Source organism: Eulemur rufifrons, chromosome 30 (assembly GCF_041146395.1).
Source record: "Eulemur rufifrons isolate Redbay chromosome 30, OSU_ERuf_1, whole genome shotgun sequence".
Classification (NCBI taxonomy): domain Eukaryota; kingdom Metazoa; phylum Chordata; class Mammalia; order Primates; family Lemuridae; genus Eulemur; species Eulemur rufifrons.
The window spans coordinates 109,269,120-109,286,740 of NC_091012.1; the positions used below are offsets into that span (position 1 = coordinate 109,269,120).

General features: G+C 36.4%; 1 protein-coding gene across 2 annotated transcripts in view; it reads right to left on the reverse strand.

Moving 5' to 3' along the window:
• Positions 1 to 17,621, reverse strand: part of USP9X (ubiquitin specific peptidase 9 X-linked) — a 136,893-nt gene that overhangs the window by 92,856 nt on the left and 26,416 nt on the right. For both annotated transcript variants that reach the window (XM_069463831.1, XM_069463830.1), the window contains exons 2-5: positions 9,864 to 10,117; positions 5,415 to 5,560; positions 2,625 to 2,704; positions 486 to 598 (exon numbers count right to left, since the gene is read on the reverse strand). In XM_069463831.1, the coding sequence (XP_069319932.1) occupies positions 486 to 598; positions 2,625 to 2,704; positions 5,415 to 5,560; positions 9,864 to 9,959 (435 nt within the window). In that variant the 5' untranslated portion in view covers positions 9,960 to 10,117. The remainder of the gene's footprint in view (positions 1 to 485; positions 599 to 2,624; positions 2,705 to 5,414; positions 5,561 to 9,863; positions 10,118 to 17,621) is intronic.

The window sequence follows — 17,621 nt, forward strand, 5'->3', positions numbered from 1 at the left end:
CCTAAACTGAAGGTGTAGAAAGGATTTGTGTTTGCCTCTGCTAGTCACTTGGGGACACTACTGACCTGAGAATACTTTAAATTCTCATTTACCTCTACATTGACCCTTTGTTGTCCCAGATATATGAGATTCTCCATCTTAGGTGTTTTTCTTTCCTTAATGGTCCATAAAATAGTGGTACATCTTACAATGGATAGCCTCATATTTTCAATGAAGTGGTGTGACTTGCCTAGGTCACAGGCCACTAGAGAACCCAGGAGATAGAGTAAACCAAAGTTTTCTAACTCCAAATATCATGTTCATTCTAAATGACCATGCTGCCTTCAACAGAGACCATAATTTACAAAAATTATTTTTAAAAGTTTTTCATTTTTAGACTCTTTAATTAATGAACCAAATGTATACCCAAATATACTACACACACACCCCCACCCATAGGCATCACTATGTAAGTCTGATTTTTTAAAGTCAAATGCAAGACTCACATGAATTTCAAACTTCCAGCCACTCACTGCTTCATCTGTAAGGATTTTAGTGAATGATATTGTTAGCCCATCTCGAAAAAATCGCTGACATGCTTCACTTTTAACATCAAGGCCTAAGACAAGGGGAGAAAAATCAGTGTAAACTAATATTTCTCTGATTGTCTTACAATGTCCAATATATGATAAAAGTTAATAAATAATTGGAAACTGTTCACTGACAGCTAAACAAATGCAGAATAGCTTTGGAAAAAACCAGAATTATGGTAACAGGTCAAAAAAGTAACTTGATTCAGAAAGAAAAGAATCATCATCTTAATAAATTTTCAAAAACACTTAATTGTATAAAAGTACATTAAACCTAGTAACATTAAGACTAATTAAAAATGTTACAAATTATGACAATGGACCTCAAACACAAAATGGTTACCAGATAGATATGGAATCTAAATACGTCATAATAAATTACTCCCTAAAAATAAGCCTTAAAACTTAAAAACATTTCATGACTATTTTAAAAATCATCTGTTCATAAGTCATCCATTTAGCAGCAATGTATACTATAAGTGTTTGATCAAATAAGATGAATTCTGTCTTGTCTTTCCTATTAGTTTCTTTCAATGTCTCAGTATCTATTTCTTTACATTTTTGCTTAGTTTCGTATTTCAAAAAGGCAACAGAACCATGTGCCTCCAAACACAAAGAATATCCTTTTGTCTGAATGACAAGACAAAAAACTATTCAATTTGTATAAAAGTATTACTGCATTCTGATTGTACAAGAGATGACATTTAAATTTTTAAAAATTTGAACCTTGTCTAAAATAACTATTGTCTCAGAAAATATAGGGGAAGAAAGGATACACATCCACGGAATGTCAGTGCTATTAAATGAAATACCATTATCTGTTTTTACCTATCATTTTACAGTCAGGACTTAACATGCCTAGAACAAAGTTTTCACAAATTTGCTGAATTGGTGAATAAATGTGTAAATGAACAAAAGACACTGGAGTGGTGGAAAATAACTGTAATCTGATAATGTATTTTCATAGTTTATTAGATATTTTTACAAGATTAATAAGCCATAAGGACATGTTCTTTAAACAAAAGAGAGGTAATTACTGTAAGATAAATGAAATTTTCCCTTGCCATAGAGTTAGACAGACTTAAGGTACTGAACATGTTAATCTTGACAATAATCAATTTCAATTGTGATAGTGCCTATTGTTAGTTTGACACATCCATGGCTACCCTATTTCTGAAAATGAAATGTTACTGCTTCTTACTTTAATCTCCAATGCCTTAAAAAAAATGAATTGAGAGTTATTACAATAGTAGTTCTCTGCTAAGAGAATTCAACTGCACCTAAAGTAGACCAAAATCACTGAAAACAAAAAAAAATTCCAATATTAAGCTTTACTTCTGGATAACTGAGTAAAACCACCAGATTTCTTTTTACTGGCTTAAAAAAAAAAAAAACGAACCTTATCTTTCTAGTCTTTCATTTAGAGAAAAAATCATAATTTTCTGTTTATCAACAAAACAAACATATATAAGCCAGACAGTTTATTTTTAAAACATATTATTAATAAAATGGTAATTTTCATCCAAAGGGATGATAGAAGAAGATTCTACTAGGCACAAAGATCCACATGTCCTGCTTCACTGTCGTTTCAATAAAGCAGTCAAAGGGCAAGTATAAATGATTTGTAGATTTACATACAACATATGGCTCAAGGTAAATATCAAAGGGGGGAAGTAGGGGGCAGATATATCTGAGGTCCACCCATCACCTATAAAGCACTTACTTGTAAAATATTCTTTCATGTATTTATTTTCTGTAACAGATCAGACCCTAGGTTAAAAATGTTTTTTGACCTTTCAGTGACAACTCCTTTGCAAATGTGACTAAACAATGGATCTTCTCCTTAGAAATATGAATATAATAAATTTTATGTCTAACTTCCGAGAGTTCACTAACACCCTTGAAGGCTGTCCTAAGGATATCACAGCCCTGCTTGTAAGCCATAGCAAGTGTTTATAATGGAGGAAACAAACCCACTTCATCCACTTCAGAGATAAAGTGAAAGCATATCTAGCAGAATACATTATGGAAAGCATCAACAACTTCTAAGCTTACCTTTTTTACTAAGATCAATAGCAGCTTCTAAAAGCACTTCTAATTCCCCTTTCGGCAAAACTGGAACCACCCATCGAGGCCTAAGAGTTTTAATAAAATAAAAAGATGCTTATTGGTTGTGCACTGAAACAAGGACTATAAGTGAGTTAACTAATAATTATAATTACTTACCTCTATGAAAATATTAAATATTAATTATTAAAACATCATCAGGCCGGGCGCGGTGGCTCACGCCTGTAATCCTAGCACTCTGGGAGGCCGAGGCGGGTGGATCGCTCAAGGTCAGGAGTTCGAGACCAGCCTGAGCAAGAGCGAGACCCCGTTTCTACTAAAAATAGAAAAAAATTATATGGACAACTAAAAATATATATATAGAAAAATTAGCCGGGCATAGTGGCGCATGCCTGTAGTCCCAGCTACTCGGGAGGCTGAGGCAGGAGGATCGCTTGAGCCCAGGAGTTTGAGGTTGCTGTGAGCTAGGCTGACGCCACGGCACTCACTCTAGCCTGGGCAACAAAGTGAGACTCTGTCTCAAAAAAAAAAAAAAAAAAAAAAAATCATCAAAATATTAAAACAAGGTTGGCAGAATATCTGCTTTGTGGGTTTTAAGCACCATCTGTTGTCTCTACAAACAGAATTTTTAAAAAATACTATCTAAAGATACAGAAATGAGAGAGAGAAGAAAACAAAATTATTTTAATAACTAAGAATATAAAACTATTATAATAATCAAATATTAATTAGGTATCATGGATACTTATTGTTAACGTTCATGGGAAAGTGACCTTTCAGGATTCAGATTAGAAGAGAGACTATGATGAACCTCTTAGTTGCCTTGAATTTCCTCACAAAGAAGTAAAAACTTAGGAAGCAAAGGACTGATTTCTGCCTCAGTTCATCATAACTCATCAACTTTTAGTGAAGGGTAAGGGAGCCTTGGGTCTCTAAGTCTCCACAGGTGCCCTCCACAGGTGCCCTCCACATTCAAACAGGACGCAGCAACCACCCAGGTGGTGCTTTCTCTGGTCCCAGTGGCAGCTCCACCATCTAGGCATCCATTTTTTTCTAGCCCTTCTTCCTTACCACCACCCAACTCACGCAATGCTCCCCAGAAGAGTGAGCCTTCTTCTAATATCCCTTAAACTCTATATTAAGAGCTGGCAAAATCCCCAAATATCCAGCCATGTTTTGATAAAGACACTCCATTACCAGATAACCTATTAGAAACAAATGTATAACACCTTTGTCATTCTTTTTACTTACGTTAAAAAAAAACATCATTTGTATCCCCCCCACCACCGCTGAGGACTTGCTAATATACAACTTTAGTCCTTTAGTCAGCCTAAAAAGTACTTTACCAACAATCACCAACCACCTGACAAAAATCAAAAAGCAACAATACAACCTTTGGGTGTGATATTTCTGCTCAACTCTATACAATTTTTGTTTGACTGTAAGTCACTGTACACCATTACTATTGGCCAGAATCACACTTATATATTTTCAAGAGACAGGGTCTTGCTATGTTGTCCAGGCTGTGCTCAAACAATCCTCCTGCCTTAGCTGAGACCACCGCGCCCAGCTTTATATTCTTTTAAGTACACCATTAAAAATAATAAATATATTAATAAGGAAAACACTCAAGATGAAGAAAGCAAGTTACAAAATTATAGTAAGAATCCATATTTGTAGAAAAATCAATACATATATGATAGTAAACACAAAGATAATCTGGAAGAATGTACTTATGATTGCTTACAGTAATTTTTGGTTAGAACATATGCACGTAAGGAGGAAATTTATAGAGAAATTTGCCTACGTATTTCTATGTTTAACAATGCATACGTATTACTTATGTATTCAGATTTTTTTATGCAAAGCATTTCTATATCCCCTGACATTATGCACTTCTTAACAGTGCATAATGCACTTAACAGTACTGACTTATTTTTAGAAAGTGAAATACAACAAAATAAACTCAGTAAGGCAAGTGCCTATAAAAGTGTGTGTTTTTGTTACTCTCCTTTTCAGGAGTGAGGGGGAAATGTGTCATACTTCCCTAGCACTCACTTGTTGAGCCCACAGCCTGGTGAAGACCACAGCTATATGAATGGGGTTTCCTTGACATGCTCTTCCTTTAGCCTCTTGGAATTTTTTTCTTCCTCTGCAAAGAACCTTAAAGCTTCACTCTCTTAGAGTCTTACTCTAAATAACTGAAGCGTGCAAGGGTGAGATGGGGATAGGGGAGAAGGATTATTTGTACTACAACTATGAAAAATTATACTGTGAATCGCTCCCTGAGATGAAAGTCAATAAAAACAAATAGCTAAGATAGTTAAATGGCTCAGACTAGTCAAGAGTTCACAAGGGGCAGCCTCTGCGGAACTCAATCTCCTCATGATTTGGTTTACCTCAGGGTATTCCAAAATTATTAAAGTCATCCAACAACCAACATACCAATGACAAAAAAGTTTCATAAATTCTCAAAAAGGGAAACTGAATGTATAGTTTTACTTCAGAAACACACCAGCTAGGGTCATCATCATTATTAATCTGAAAATTTAATTAACATTGTCACTCCCTTTCATTTATTAAATCCATTAAGAACTATGGGTTACAAAGTACTCTGCAGTTACCAAGATATGAAGACTCTTAAGGAGGCAGTGGGGTTACTGTGCCATTTCTGTCCACTCTTTCTTTCTTCTTATCCACTACCAGAAACAATACTGAGAAACTTGGTTGGTTTTCATGTGATACACACATTAAAAAAACAAAACAAAACCAACTTACCTGTTGATCATGTCATCCAATTTTGCCAGGTCAGTATGTGGAAATGCAGGTTCCTCATCTTCAAGCTGCGGTGGAGCATCACCTTGACCTTGTTCATCTGGGGGAGTTGCCGGGGAATTTTCATTGGAAGAATCAGGCGATGAAGTCTTAATTAAAAATTAAATATTACAGATTTAAGTTTCTATAACATATATACAAGAATTTAGTAATTCAAAACCAAAGATGAGTGTTATAATTTTTTTTAATTTTGTAAATACAGTTGGCTCTCTGTATGCATGAGTTCCGCACCCATGGATTCAACCAACTTCAGATGGAAAATATTTGGAAAAAAATTTCATCTGTACCAAACATGCACAGACTTCTTTGCTTATAATTACTCCCCTAAGTGATACAACATAAAAACTATTTACATAGAAGTTACATTGTATTAGGTATAAGTAATCTAGAGATGACAAAGTATATAGGAGGATGTGTGTAGGTTATATGCAAATACTACACCATTTTATACCAGGGACTTGAGTATCTGCTTATTTTCCTATTGCAGAGAGGCTCCTGGAACCCATCCCCCAGGGATACCAAGTTTTATAAAAACTTTCATAATTTTTTGGCCAGGTGCGTGGCTCACGCCTGTAATCCTAGCACTCTGGGAGGCCAAGGCGGGAGGATCGTTTGAGCTCAGGAGTTCAAGACCAGCCTGAGCAAGTGCAAGACCCCATCTCTACTAAAAAAAATAGAAAGAAATTAGCTGGACAACTAAAAATATATACATAAAAAAAAAAAATCAGCCGGGCATGGTGACGCATGCCTGTAGTCCCAGCTACTCAGGAGGATCACGTGAGCCGAGAAGTTTGAGGTTGCTGTGAGCGAGGCTGATGCCAGGCACTCTAGCCCAGGCAACAGAGTGAGACTCTGTCTCAAACAAACAAACAAAAAACTTTTTGTAAGTTTTTACAGAAGATAAAAGTATTGAAAGTTTATGTTGTTTCAGACAATCTCTGTGCTATTGTGCTTTAAAATAATTTAATCCTCAACAACCTAATTAAGTTTCTGCCATTTTAAAAGATGAGAAAACAAACTCAGACAGTAAGTAGTCCAAGGTCACACAGATTAAACTCTGTAGTAAGGATTTGAAACCAAGTCTATGCTAAAGTTTGTGACAACTAAATGGTGAACTTTTACCTGAGATGGAGAACACTGTGCAGGTGCCCACAGAGCTAGTCTCAAGGCAAAGGAATCTACAGAATTCAAGTGTCACAAGTCAAATGGAAATATCTGATTTGAATTATGTAACTTTGAAAGCCTGCCCCTGCCCCCGCCCCCCCACCTTTTTTTTTTGGAGACAGTCTTGCTCTGTCGCCCTGGGTAGCATGCAGTGGCGTCATCATAGCTCAGTTCAACCTCAAAGGATTCTCCTGCCTCAGCCTCCTGAGTGGCTGGGACTATTAGCCTCATGCCACAATGCCTGGTTAATTTTTCTATTTTTAGTAGAGATGGGGCCTCCCTCTTCCTCAGGCTGGTCTCGAACTCCTGAGCTCAAGCAATCCTCCCGTCTCAGCTTCCCAGAATGCCAGGATTATAGGTATGAGCCATGGCGCCTGGCCCCTGTCTTATTGTTTTTTAAACTCCCCTTCCTCTAGTATATATTATTTTACACATGCTCATAAAAATAAAGACAAAAATAAAATTCAAAATACCTGTAATACCATACCAACAGATAAGCACCACCACTGACATTTCCTTGCAATCTTTATTTTATGAGCCAAATAAAAACTGTCCATATATACATACAAATTTTCAATAAATTGGGATTATACCCGCATGTGCTCTTTTCCATTCAATATCTGAGTATTCAATTTTTTAAATTAAGTATCTTAAAGAAAAAAAGTCAATGGCCAGATACCATTACACAAATTAAAATTAAGGGACTTTGAGTGTTTTGTAATTTTTACTGCTAACAAACATAAAATATGGCTGTAATGAATCTTTTCATATATAAATCTTGGAGTTGCAGTTCAATTTTTCCTTAGGATAGGATCTTGGAAATATAATTACTAGAACAGTACAAACAATTTCTTTTAAGGCCACTGACGTACATATTGCCAAATTCCATTCCAGAAAATTTGCACCCTCCCACCAACCGCATCCAAGAGTGTTCAACCCACAGTGCCTTTGCTAAGGCTGTTTCACTTAGCATTGAGTTCTACTACATAATAGAGCCCAAAATTCTCTATGGGAGCACACTTTTTAAAAAATTAAGGGAAAAATCTGATTTTAGAAATTCTCTTTATGCCAACATGTAAAAAGCATATCCAAAAAGTGATTCACTTTGGTTGCTTCTTGGTCCAACAGTGTCAGATCTTGTAAAGTAACTAAAACCCTAACATTGCAAAGTAGAGAACAAAGTAATTTGTTTTCTTCCTTTGTTGTTTTAAATTACTAATCATCTTCAAAAACATAAAGAACTTGCAGAAGAATATAGGGTAGATATATAATATTAGGTTGTATATCACAAACCCAAGAGCTCTAAAACTCAAGTACACCTTAAAATAAGGTAAAAGAAAAGGTTTAATTTTCATCTAAAGATATGTAAGCCACAAACATTGCAAAAGTTCCATGCACAAGACAGGTATAAAATGGAAAAGAGACAGAGAAAGATACTGGAACTCTAGTTACTAGCTCCTGGTTTAAAATTAGAACTCTCTGGCAGCCAGCACAAACCTTTGACTACACTATGCTTTAAAGACACCTAAATATTGGCTAACAAATTTATGACACAGGGAAGACTTACCTCTGCCCTAGACCTGTAACCACACTTTAGTATTTTATGTCTTAAAAGTGAAAACTAGGGAAGAAAAAGAATTAATAAAGCTGACATATTTATTTGGGGGAGGAAAAAACCCTGACTTGCTCACTTCTCTAAATGGCACAGGGAGAAGGGAGGAGTAGCTCTTTTCTACCATACTTGTGAGATGGATAGAATCTAATCCATAACAGCTGGAAAATAAGAACTTATCCCCAAATAACAACTATAAGTATTCTTTTGCACTTAAAGTATACCTTAAAGTGTACTTCAGTACACTTTTGCCTAAAAACTTATCCATATAGGTTCTACATAAACACATACTTAACTGTAAGCAGCATGTTTGTGATTTACATAAACACACCTCAGCTATATTTACCCTTATGCACTGTTTGAGCTGCATATCACAAGTTTTAATGTTTGTCTTATTCAGTTTAATGTTTCCTAATACAAAACTGATATATTAGACAAGAAGGCCGAAATCAATTATCTAAACTTCCATTTCAAAAAATAAGGAGAACAGAAAACCCAATCCTAAGGAAGTAAAAGGAACAAAGAGACAAGGGTAAAAGCATACAAATGGGGAAGAAGGGAGAAATCAAAGCCAAACAAGCTGTTTTTTTTTTTAACAAGGTTTAATGAAATTGATAAATCCCTAGAAAGACAGATAAGGAGAGAACACAAATTAGCAGTATCAGAAATGAACAATGGGATATTAACCACAGACCTTATGACACTAAAAAGATTTAAAAATAAAAGATATTATAAACAATTTTACCTCAATAAATTTGACAATCTAGATGAAATGGACAAATTCCTTGAAAAACACTCACCAATAAACACTAAAAATCAGAAAATTCCCCTATTAAAAAAAAATGTTCCATCTGTAATTAAAACCTTTCTACAAATAAAATCCTAGGCCAGATGGTTCCACCAGTAGTCTTCCAAACGATTAATGAAGAAATAACAGAAACCTTACATAAATTCAGCCAGAGAACAGAAAAAGAATATTACCCTATCAGTTGTGGCCAGCATAAAACCTTGGTAACAAAATCTACATTAGGCCCTTTGCAAACAGTATTTCAACTGATTCTCGTAACAATTCAATGAAGTAGTTATACTATTATCCCCACTGTACAGATAAAGAAACTGAGGTCTAGAAGTTATATAACTCATCCAGAGTCATAAAGGTAACGTGCCATATTAGTATGAAGCTGAAATTTGAACATTAGCAACATGACTTGAGTTCATGCTTTTAAAAATTTTACTGTAAATTGATAATTTTATAATTATGTATGTTTATGGAATACAAAGTAATGTTATAGTTTCTGATGGGTCCATGCTCTTAACCATAGACTGAATAATTTAATGCTTTCCCTCAGAACTGACACAAGGCTTACATACTTAATTTTAATAAATGGCAGTATAAAACAAACACCAGAAAAAGATGGGCTACATAATCAAGGATCACTGTCTACAGCACTTGAGTTTTCTTATTACTGTGCAAGACCTATGTTCACTTTTCTTAAACAAAACTTAAAATAACAGTTTTATGGATGCTTCACAAATTATTGAGAACATGCTCCATCATTTAGTATCCCATAACAGACATATCCTAATGTAGCTAATTAGTATCTTCAAGGTCCTACCTGATTCTGTTGGAGGGGGGGCTGAGACTGTCCATCAGGAGCCTGGCCCTGGTTGTCATTCCCTCCGACTGGAGAGCCACGAGTCGTGGCTGTCATACTCGACACAGGGCAGATCTTTGCAATTTTGTCTGCTTATGTAGTTGTCTTGAGAAAAGAAATTATAGTCCACTTATAGAAGATGAAGTACCAGCATTTGTCAGTCTTAAAAAGCTCCAATTCAAGAATAAACCATCTTGCAGAGACCATTGCATAACCTATAAGTAGAAGGGAAAAAAGTACATTTGTTTTAGATATAAAAAACATGAATTAAGGAACTGTTCAAATTTAGTGTGACCAGTGAATCTAGTCCAGAGAAAGTGACTATATGAGAGGGGAAAAGTAAAAAGCTAAAGTTTCATTAATACTACATTCAACTTAAACTGATAACAGTACACCAGCCATTATGCCAAGAAAACATTCAAGTATAGCCTTATTGTGTATATAATATTTCAGTTTTCTCCTGGAACTGACTCCAAAGACAATTTATCAAGGCACTTACTTAGTTGTCATTTTGATTAAATTGTAGAATTGTGAAAGTCTTCAATTTGCTAATGCCTTAAACACAATGTTAAAACGTACATACTCAAGACATAAAAAACAAACTGCCAACACTTTGACATTGGACTTCCAGCCTCCACAATTGTGAGAAAACAAATGTCTGTGGTTTAAACCATCCCCACCCCACCCCCAAAAAAAACGAAAACCCAGAAGACTTCTTTCGGGGAGTTTTTCTTTGGAAAGGGTTCAAATTATATACTACTACTCCAATATAACCAAATTTGTCAAGCGATCTCAGCCCTCTATTTTGGCAAAGTTTGGAGCACAGGCACTCCTGGAGTCATGACAGGGCTACAAGCCACAACTGTTTAAGAATGGGAATTCTTCTTTGCAACCTGATTAGCAAAAGTGTATAGGAGAAGGCCACCAAATCCTCAATTCTATATTCATCAGACCTGTGGGCCTCATCTTTAGCTGCACAGTAACATCACCTGAAGTACTTTTAAGAACACTGGTGTCCAGGCTCCTCTTCAAATGGAATAAATTATAATGCTGAGTAAGGCCTGGGCATCAGTTCTTTTCAAAAATTCTCCCCCAGTGGTTGATTCTAATGTGCCACCAGATTAAAAAACTTAACTGATTGGTTATAGGTATTTAGTTACAAGTAGGGCAATGACCCCTTTCATTTTGCCCCAAAAGTTCATGTTTACCTAAAATTTAATCACTTAACCCACAGACAGGGTTCTAACTCATTGGCTCTCAGAGACTGAGATTTTCCACAAGCATTGCAAAGTTTCATTTCTAAGTTTTCTAATCATAACCTAGTTTAAGGCATTCAAGATCAAATTTACAAGGTAGTATTTAAAGTATACCTAGGGCTCATTTGCTTCAGTTAATATTAACACCCAAGTATTTATCACCAGATGCTCAGGTGAGCAAAGCATCACAAGAAGTTTCCAAGTGCTTTGCCAACAACTCATTTGATTCTCATACCCAGTCTATGCACTACATTCCCCGTTTTACGGAATCAAAAAAAAAGAGCCAGCAGAGGCTTGCCCAAGTTATGCAGAGACTACTCTAATTCAGATCTGACTCTAAGACTTCTTCCTCTTCAAGCTCTTTATATTTTCAAAAAGTAAAATGTACCTTTAACCACAGAAAAATAAATTATAAGTAGATTAATGAGGAAAATGCAAACACAACTATAGAAAGTATTGGAGGAATATGTTTAGAACTTGATTAAAACACATACACACACACTAATTTTAAGATACACCCTCTAGGCAAAATTCAGAGGCATGAGAGAGAAGCCTGACAGATTTGTCTACGTAAAAAATGAAAGGCAGAGAAGAAAATATCTGCACTATGTATGTCTAAAACATTGTAAAATAAGAAAAAGGAAATACTTCAGTAGAAAAACAGGCAAAGGATACAAACAGGAAAAGCCTCAGAACAATAAATGTAAGTGACCAATAAATATATTAAATAATATCTAGTTTTAAAAGAGAGCTTTTCACATGTTAGGCACTGTTTGAAGCACTTTAATCCTCAAAAATGTATGCAGTAGGAACTGTTATCATCCCTCCTTACAGATAAAGGAGGTAAAGAGCAAAAGTAAATTACCTGTATATCTGTACTAAGTGGCGAAATGGGATTCTAACCTAGGGAGTCCACAGCTCTTAAGGGCTAACAGTATTCTGCCTCTCAACCTCATTAGTAATTGCAAAAATGCAAAATACGAAGCCAAGATTTTGTTTCACTGACCAAACTGGAAAAATAAAAACAAAAAACTTAAGACTGATAACAAGTACTGGTGAGGCTAAGAATGAACATAGAAGCTCTTTAAGACATAAAGTGAAAAAACAATGAAAAGATATGATTAAGCAAGCAGCTCTTACTTTTGTTTTCCGTTTTATACACCTTAAATTACAAAAACTGTTATATGAAGTAGACAATTTTAAAAACCTCAAGAAATCTGTCGATCATTTTCCTTAGCCACTTAGGGTCTGCTGACAAATTATTTGAAATTTTTTTTTCCCTTAGCACTCAAAACATCAGCTAACCAACCATCAACTTCACTCTTCTCTGCTTCAAATTCTTTCCCATTTCTTCCTCTGGCCCAACCCCTCCCTCCCAACCTGTGCTGATGATCCCATTGTATACCCTCTCCAATAGATGTTTTATTTTATTTATCATCATCCTCCTCCCTCAATCTTTTCCTGGATGCCTTTCCCTAGACTATGCTTGAAAATCACCAATCTCTGCCCTTCCTTTTTCCCAAGTCTTAAGAATGTCTCCACCTCCCCGTTCACTTCAATCTCTCTCATGACCTGTGTCCAAACTACTAAAAAATTGCTGTAAGCCAGGAGGTTTTGAGGTTTATGGATAGATGTGAATAAGCTCTAGTGTCTAGTCCACAAATCAGTGCTCTGCTGACAAATCAAATGACTGCTTCTCAGTATTCATCCAGCTGCCCTCTTCTTAGCATTAGACACAGTTCCTACCCGCCCCCACTTCTTTAAACTCTGAACTTCCTTGGCTTATACAATCCTGGACTCCGGGTTTCCTTTCCACTTCTTTTCCAAGGGGAGGGGTAAGGTGACAGGTAGTAGAGATGATGGTGATGAGCACTGAAACTGAAGAGAAAACACCCACTGAAGAGTTGACTCTAAAAGTCTGGAATTCAGGCAAAACTTGAGGGTCTTGAACACAGAGCTAATTATTCACAAAAGGGTAGGAGGAAGCCAGATTCATTAGCATCACCCCAGGAGTCTTTTTGTAAAATCTCCACCTCCTCCTGAGAGTGAGGGGAGAAGCAGCACACTATATTCCCAAGTGTGGGGCAAGTTGGGGGGTGCTGAGGCACATAAAAATTAAAGTGGTATTCTTTAGGTAAATCTTTACAGTTTACACAGAATTTGTGGTATTTCTCTATAAATTAAAAAACCGATCACCTTGTCCACTAAACCAATGCTATATCCCCTTTAAAAGTCTTTCCAGGAAGTGTCCATCCATGAGGACATTATGCTAAGTGAAATAAGGCAGTCACAAAAGGACAATATTGCATGCTTCCACTTATTTGGGTACCTAGAGTAGTCACCCTCATAGAGACAGAAAATAGAATGGTGGTTGCCAGGAGCTAGGGGGACAAGCACCTGGGTAGTTACTGTTTAAGAGGTACAGAGTTTCAGTTTGTGAAGATGAAAAAGTTATGGAAATGGATGGTGGTAAGAAGTACACAATGCGAATGTACTTAATGCCATTGAACCACACACTTAAAAATGGGCAAAATGGTAAGTTTTATACACATTTTCTCACAGTAATATTTTATATATATATAGCAGTGACTGCTCCTGTACCTTGTTTTTTAGCACTTGGAGATCATTTGAGCTAACATCTTTTTTTTTTTTTTTGAGACAGAGTCTCACTCTGTTGCCCAGGCTAGAGTGAGTGCCGTGGCGTCAGCCTAGCTCACAGCAACCTCAAACTCCTGAGCTCAAGCGATCCTCCTGTCTCAGCCTCCCGAGTAGCTGGGACTACAGGCATGCGCCACCATGCCCGGCTAATTTTTTCTATATATATTTTTAGCTGTCCATATAATTTCTTTCTATTTTTAGTAGAGGTGGGGTCTCGCTCTTGCTCAGGCTGGTCTTGAACTCCTGAGCTCAAACGATCCGCCCACCTCGGCCTCCCAGAGTGCTAGGATTACAGGCGTGAGCCACCGCGCCCGGCCCTAACATCTTAAAATTATATTTTTTATGCACAATATCCTTCCATCTGTATGTATTCAAACAACCATCTATCTACAGACATATCAAAAATATCTGGCAGAAGTCAGGGGATAGATTATTCTAGGCAAAATAACTTTAGGATAAATGGAATCAGTGGCAGTGTGAAACCTCTGTCTCAAACAAAACACCTTTCTCTCCTACCACAAAACTAAATTATCTTCTGCTTCTTACAGGATATTCGATCAGCAAAGGCTCAAGCTGCTTGCCATCCCTATCTCACATAGCCTCACCTTTCTAGCTCTTGGTTTCTCTGCTGCTTCTACCTTTGCCAGGTTCTCCTCATTTCTAAATTTCCAGTATTGCTGAGCAGGTATGTCAAGTCTCCACATAGTATACTTTGCTCTTTTCTGCTATTTTTAACAGCCATCTCTAGCACATAAGAATTTCATACCTTTCCCTCAGCATGCTGGGATGGGAGATAAAGAGCAAGAAATAGGTAAGGAGCAATTAAAAATAATTTCTGGATTCAAACAGAACTCTTGTTCAAAATCCCACCTCTGCCACTTACAATCTGCCTATCTTAAATTTAGGCCAGCAACAATCTCTCTCACTCTTTTTCCAGGTCTTTAAAATTGAGATGGTCCCCTCAAAGAATGTCATGAGAACTACTTTAATAAAAGGCAAATACCTCTCAAATAATACAAATAATTCTCAAAAACTGTAATTTTCTTTTCCCTTTTTATAATTTACTGTGCAGAGTTCTCAAATATTTGAAGAATAAATGTGAAAATATTGTTTTCAGATATAATTTGGAAAGGTTTGAGCAGGGTGGAAAACATCACAGACATGTTACAACTATGTTATCCAAGAATAACTCTGCTACCTTTCTTAACATAAATCCCATTCAATACAAGTGGGGAAAACAGCTGGGAAATCACACTACTTTATTTGATTTCAAGCAGCAGTCTCACAGCTCTAACAGAGCTTTTGTTCTACATCACAGGGATTTAGGCATACCTAGCAGGGCTAAGAACAAGCTTTCTATGCAAAGTCAAAGCAGCAGTATCCTGAAACCAACTGAGCAACTCTAATTATTCAAGTCATTTAAAATTTGACACAGTAACAATCATTTCCTATAGGAATGCTCAAATTAAAATCACAATGTGAAAATTTACCACATGAAGTTTTAAGCTTTATTTCATAAAAACAAAATACTGTATGAACAGAATGTATCTTGAATTTTCTGCAATGCAAAATACAACCAAAATGGCAATTAGATTGCCTCTGTGACACACAGCATTTTTTCATATTCAAACTTAGCATTCCAACATCCTCCATAATGGGAAAAGCATCACCTTTACTTAGAAAGGTTGGACTATATTCTCTTAAATAATCTACTCCTCCATAAGCTGCAAACCACTCACATTTATTTTCAGCTTTGCAGACCTTAATTTTCCCAGCAGCTTTCAAGTTAGAGGGCCTTACTCCAGAGAAACCCTTCTGGACAAAGAATGGTCCTTTTTAACCCAGTCATGATTCCATCTCTGCTCAAACTTTCCCTATATCCCAGAGTCTCTCTCTCTCCTTTCATACAGCACACTGAAATCCTCTACAATTCTACACATGATCCTAGTATACTTTAAGATTTCCTTTTTTCCCCCTAAATTTCTCTCTTCATCCAAATAATAAAAAGATGTTTAAATAAAAATGCAAAGTTTAGTCATTCAAGAAATATGTACTGAGCATCTACAATGGGCAACATATTATTCTAAGCATAGGGGAATACAGAAGTACAAAGTACATCAAATATCTCTGCTCTTGTGGAACTAACATTACAGACTTAGGATAGAGACCATAAACAAGCAACACCCTACCAAATTATTTCCTTTACTGGACCTCAAAATGACTTGTGTTTTTCTTAGGAAACAATTTGACAAATCATCTTTAAACTCATACGTGGAAACTGACTTGTGAATTCTACGTATTCTGGCTTTATATGCCAAAATCAAGAATTACTTTTCTTCCTTCCAAATGTCTTTCTATGTTTAACTGACACCTATAACCCTTGTTTTTCCATCCTTAAGATACTTGACTCACCAGAGGCAAGAGACATCACTGTACAACACAAGCTGTACTTAGCCTTCACCATACACTACACCTCACTACTTTTAACATTTTAAACTTTAATTACAACTGTCTTAGGCAAACTCTGTAAATTATCTTGCAATTAATACATATAGAGGAAAGAAGGCAGAACTTAAATTACATCTGACCCTAGAACACGGGGGGGGGGGGGGGGGGGGAGGGGGTTGGCGCTCAGTAGGTACCAACCCCACTACCCAGTCAAAAAATTCCAGGTATACTTTTTGACTCTCCAAAAAACTTAACTACTGATAGCCCTACTGCTGACAGGAAGCCTTACTGGTAACAGCTGATTAACATTTGTTAATGTATATGTATTATGTAATATACACTGTATTCTTACAATAAAGCTAGAGAAAAGAAAATATTAGTTAAGTCATAAGGGGAACAAAATACATTTACAGCACTGTACTGCATTTATCTGTATGGTAAGTTTGCATCATCTGTTTACAAGATGAATTGTCTGAAGTGGTGGGCAACCACAGCTGCAGACCTCAATCTACGGTACACATCAAGCAATTCACCTTTTTCTTGTAATGTCGTGAATTTTTTCTGCTTCTTGGGAACACTTCCAGTAGCACTAGCAGCACTTTTGTATGGGTCCCATGGTGTTATTCAAAGGATTGTACAAAATACACGAGGACTGTGAGAGATCAGTTTTTACTTCAATATGCAATCTACTGGAGAGAGAAACTGCAACGCAGAGAGGATTAGCATCACATGGCATTTTAAGAGGATACTCACAATACTTGAGCTCACCACAATAACAGGAGACAGCTATGAAACTATTACAACAGTACAGTATGTACTAGTTAATTTTATGCAGTTACGATTTAATACTGCATCTTTATATTTGTTTACATTTCTCTTGACTGCAAATGGCACCATGTACTGTCTGTGTAAGTTTTGATAAATTTTAACCTTTTATAATAGATTTGTATATACTCTATGGTAGCAAATGATAAAATAGACTAGTATCTACATGTATTTTATGCATATTAATGACATACCTAACTTTACATTTTTTTTTTTTTTTTTTTTTTTTTTGGAGACAGAGTCTCACTCTGTTGCCCAGGCTAGAGTGAGTGCCGTGGCGTCAGCCTAGCTCACAGCAACCTCAAACTCCTGAGCTCAAGCGATCCTCCTGTCTCAGCCTCCCGAGTAGCTGGGACTACAGGCATGCACCACCATGCCCGGCTAATTTTTTCTATATATATTTTTAGCTGTCTATATAATTTCTTTCTATTTTTAGTAGAGATGGGGTCTCGCTCTTGCTCAGGCTGGTCTCGAACTCCTGAGCTCAAACGATCCGCCCACCTCGGCCTCCCAGAGTGCTAGGATTACAGGC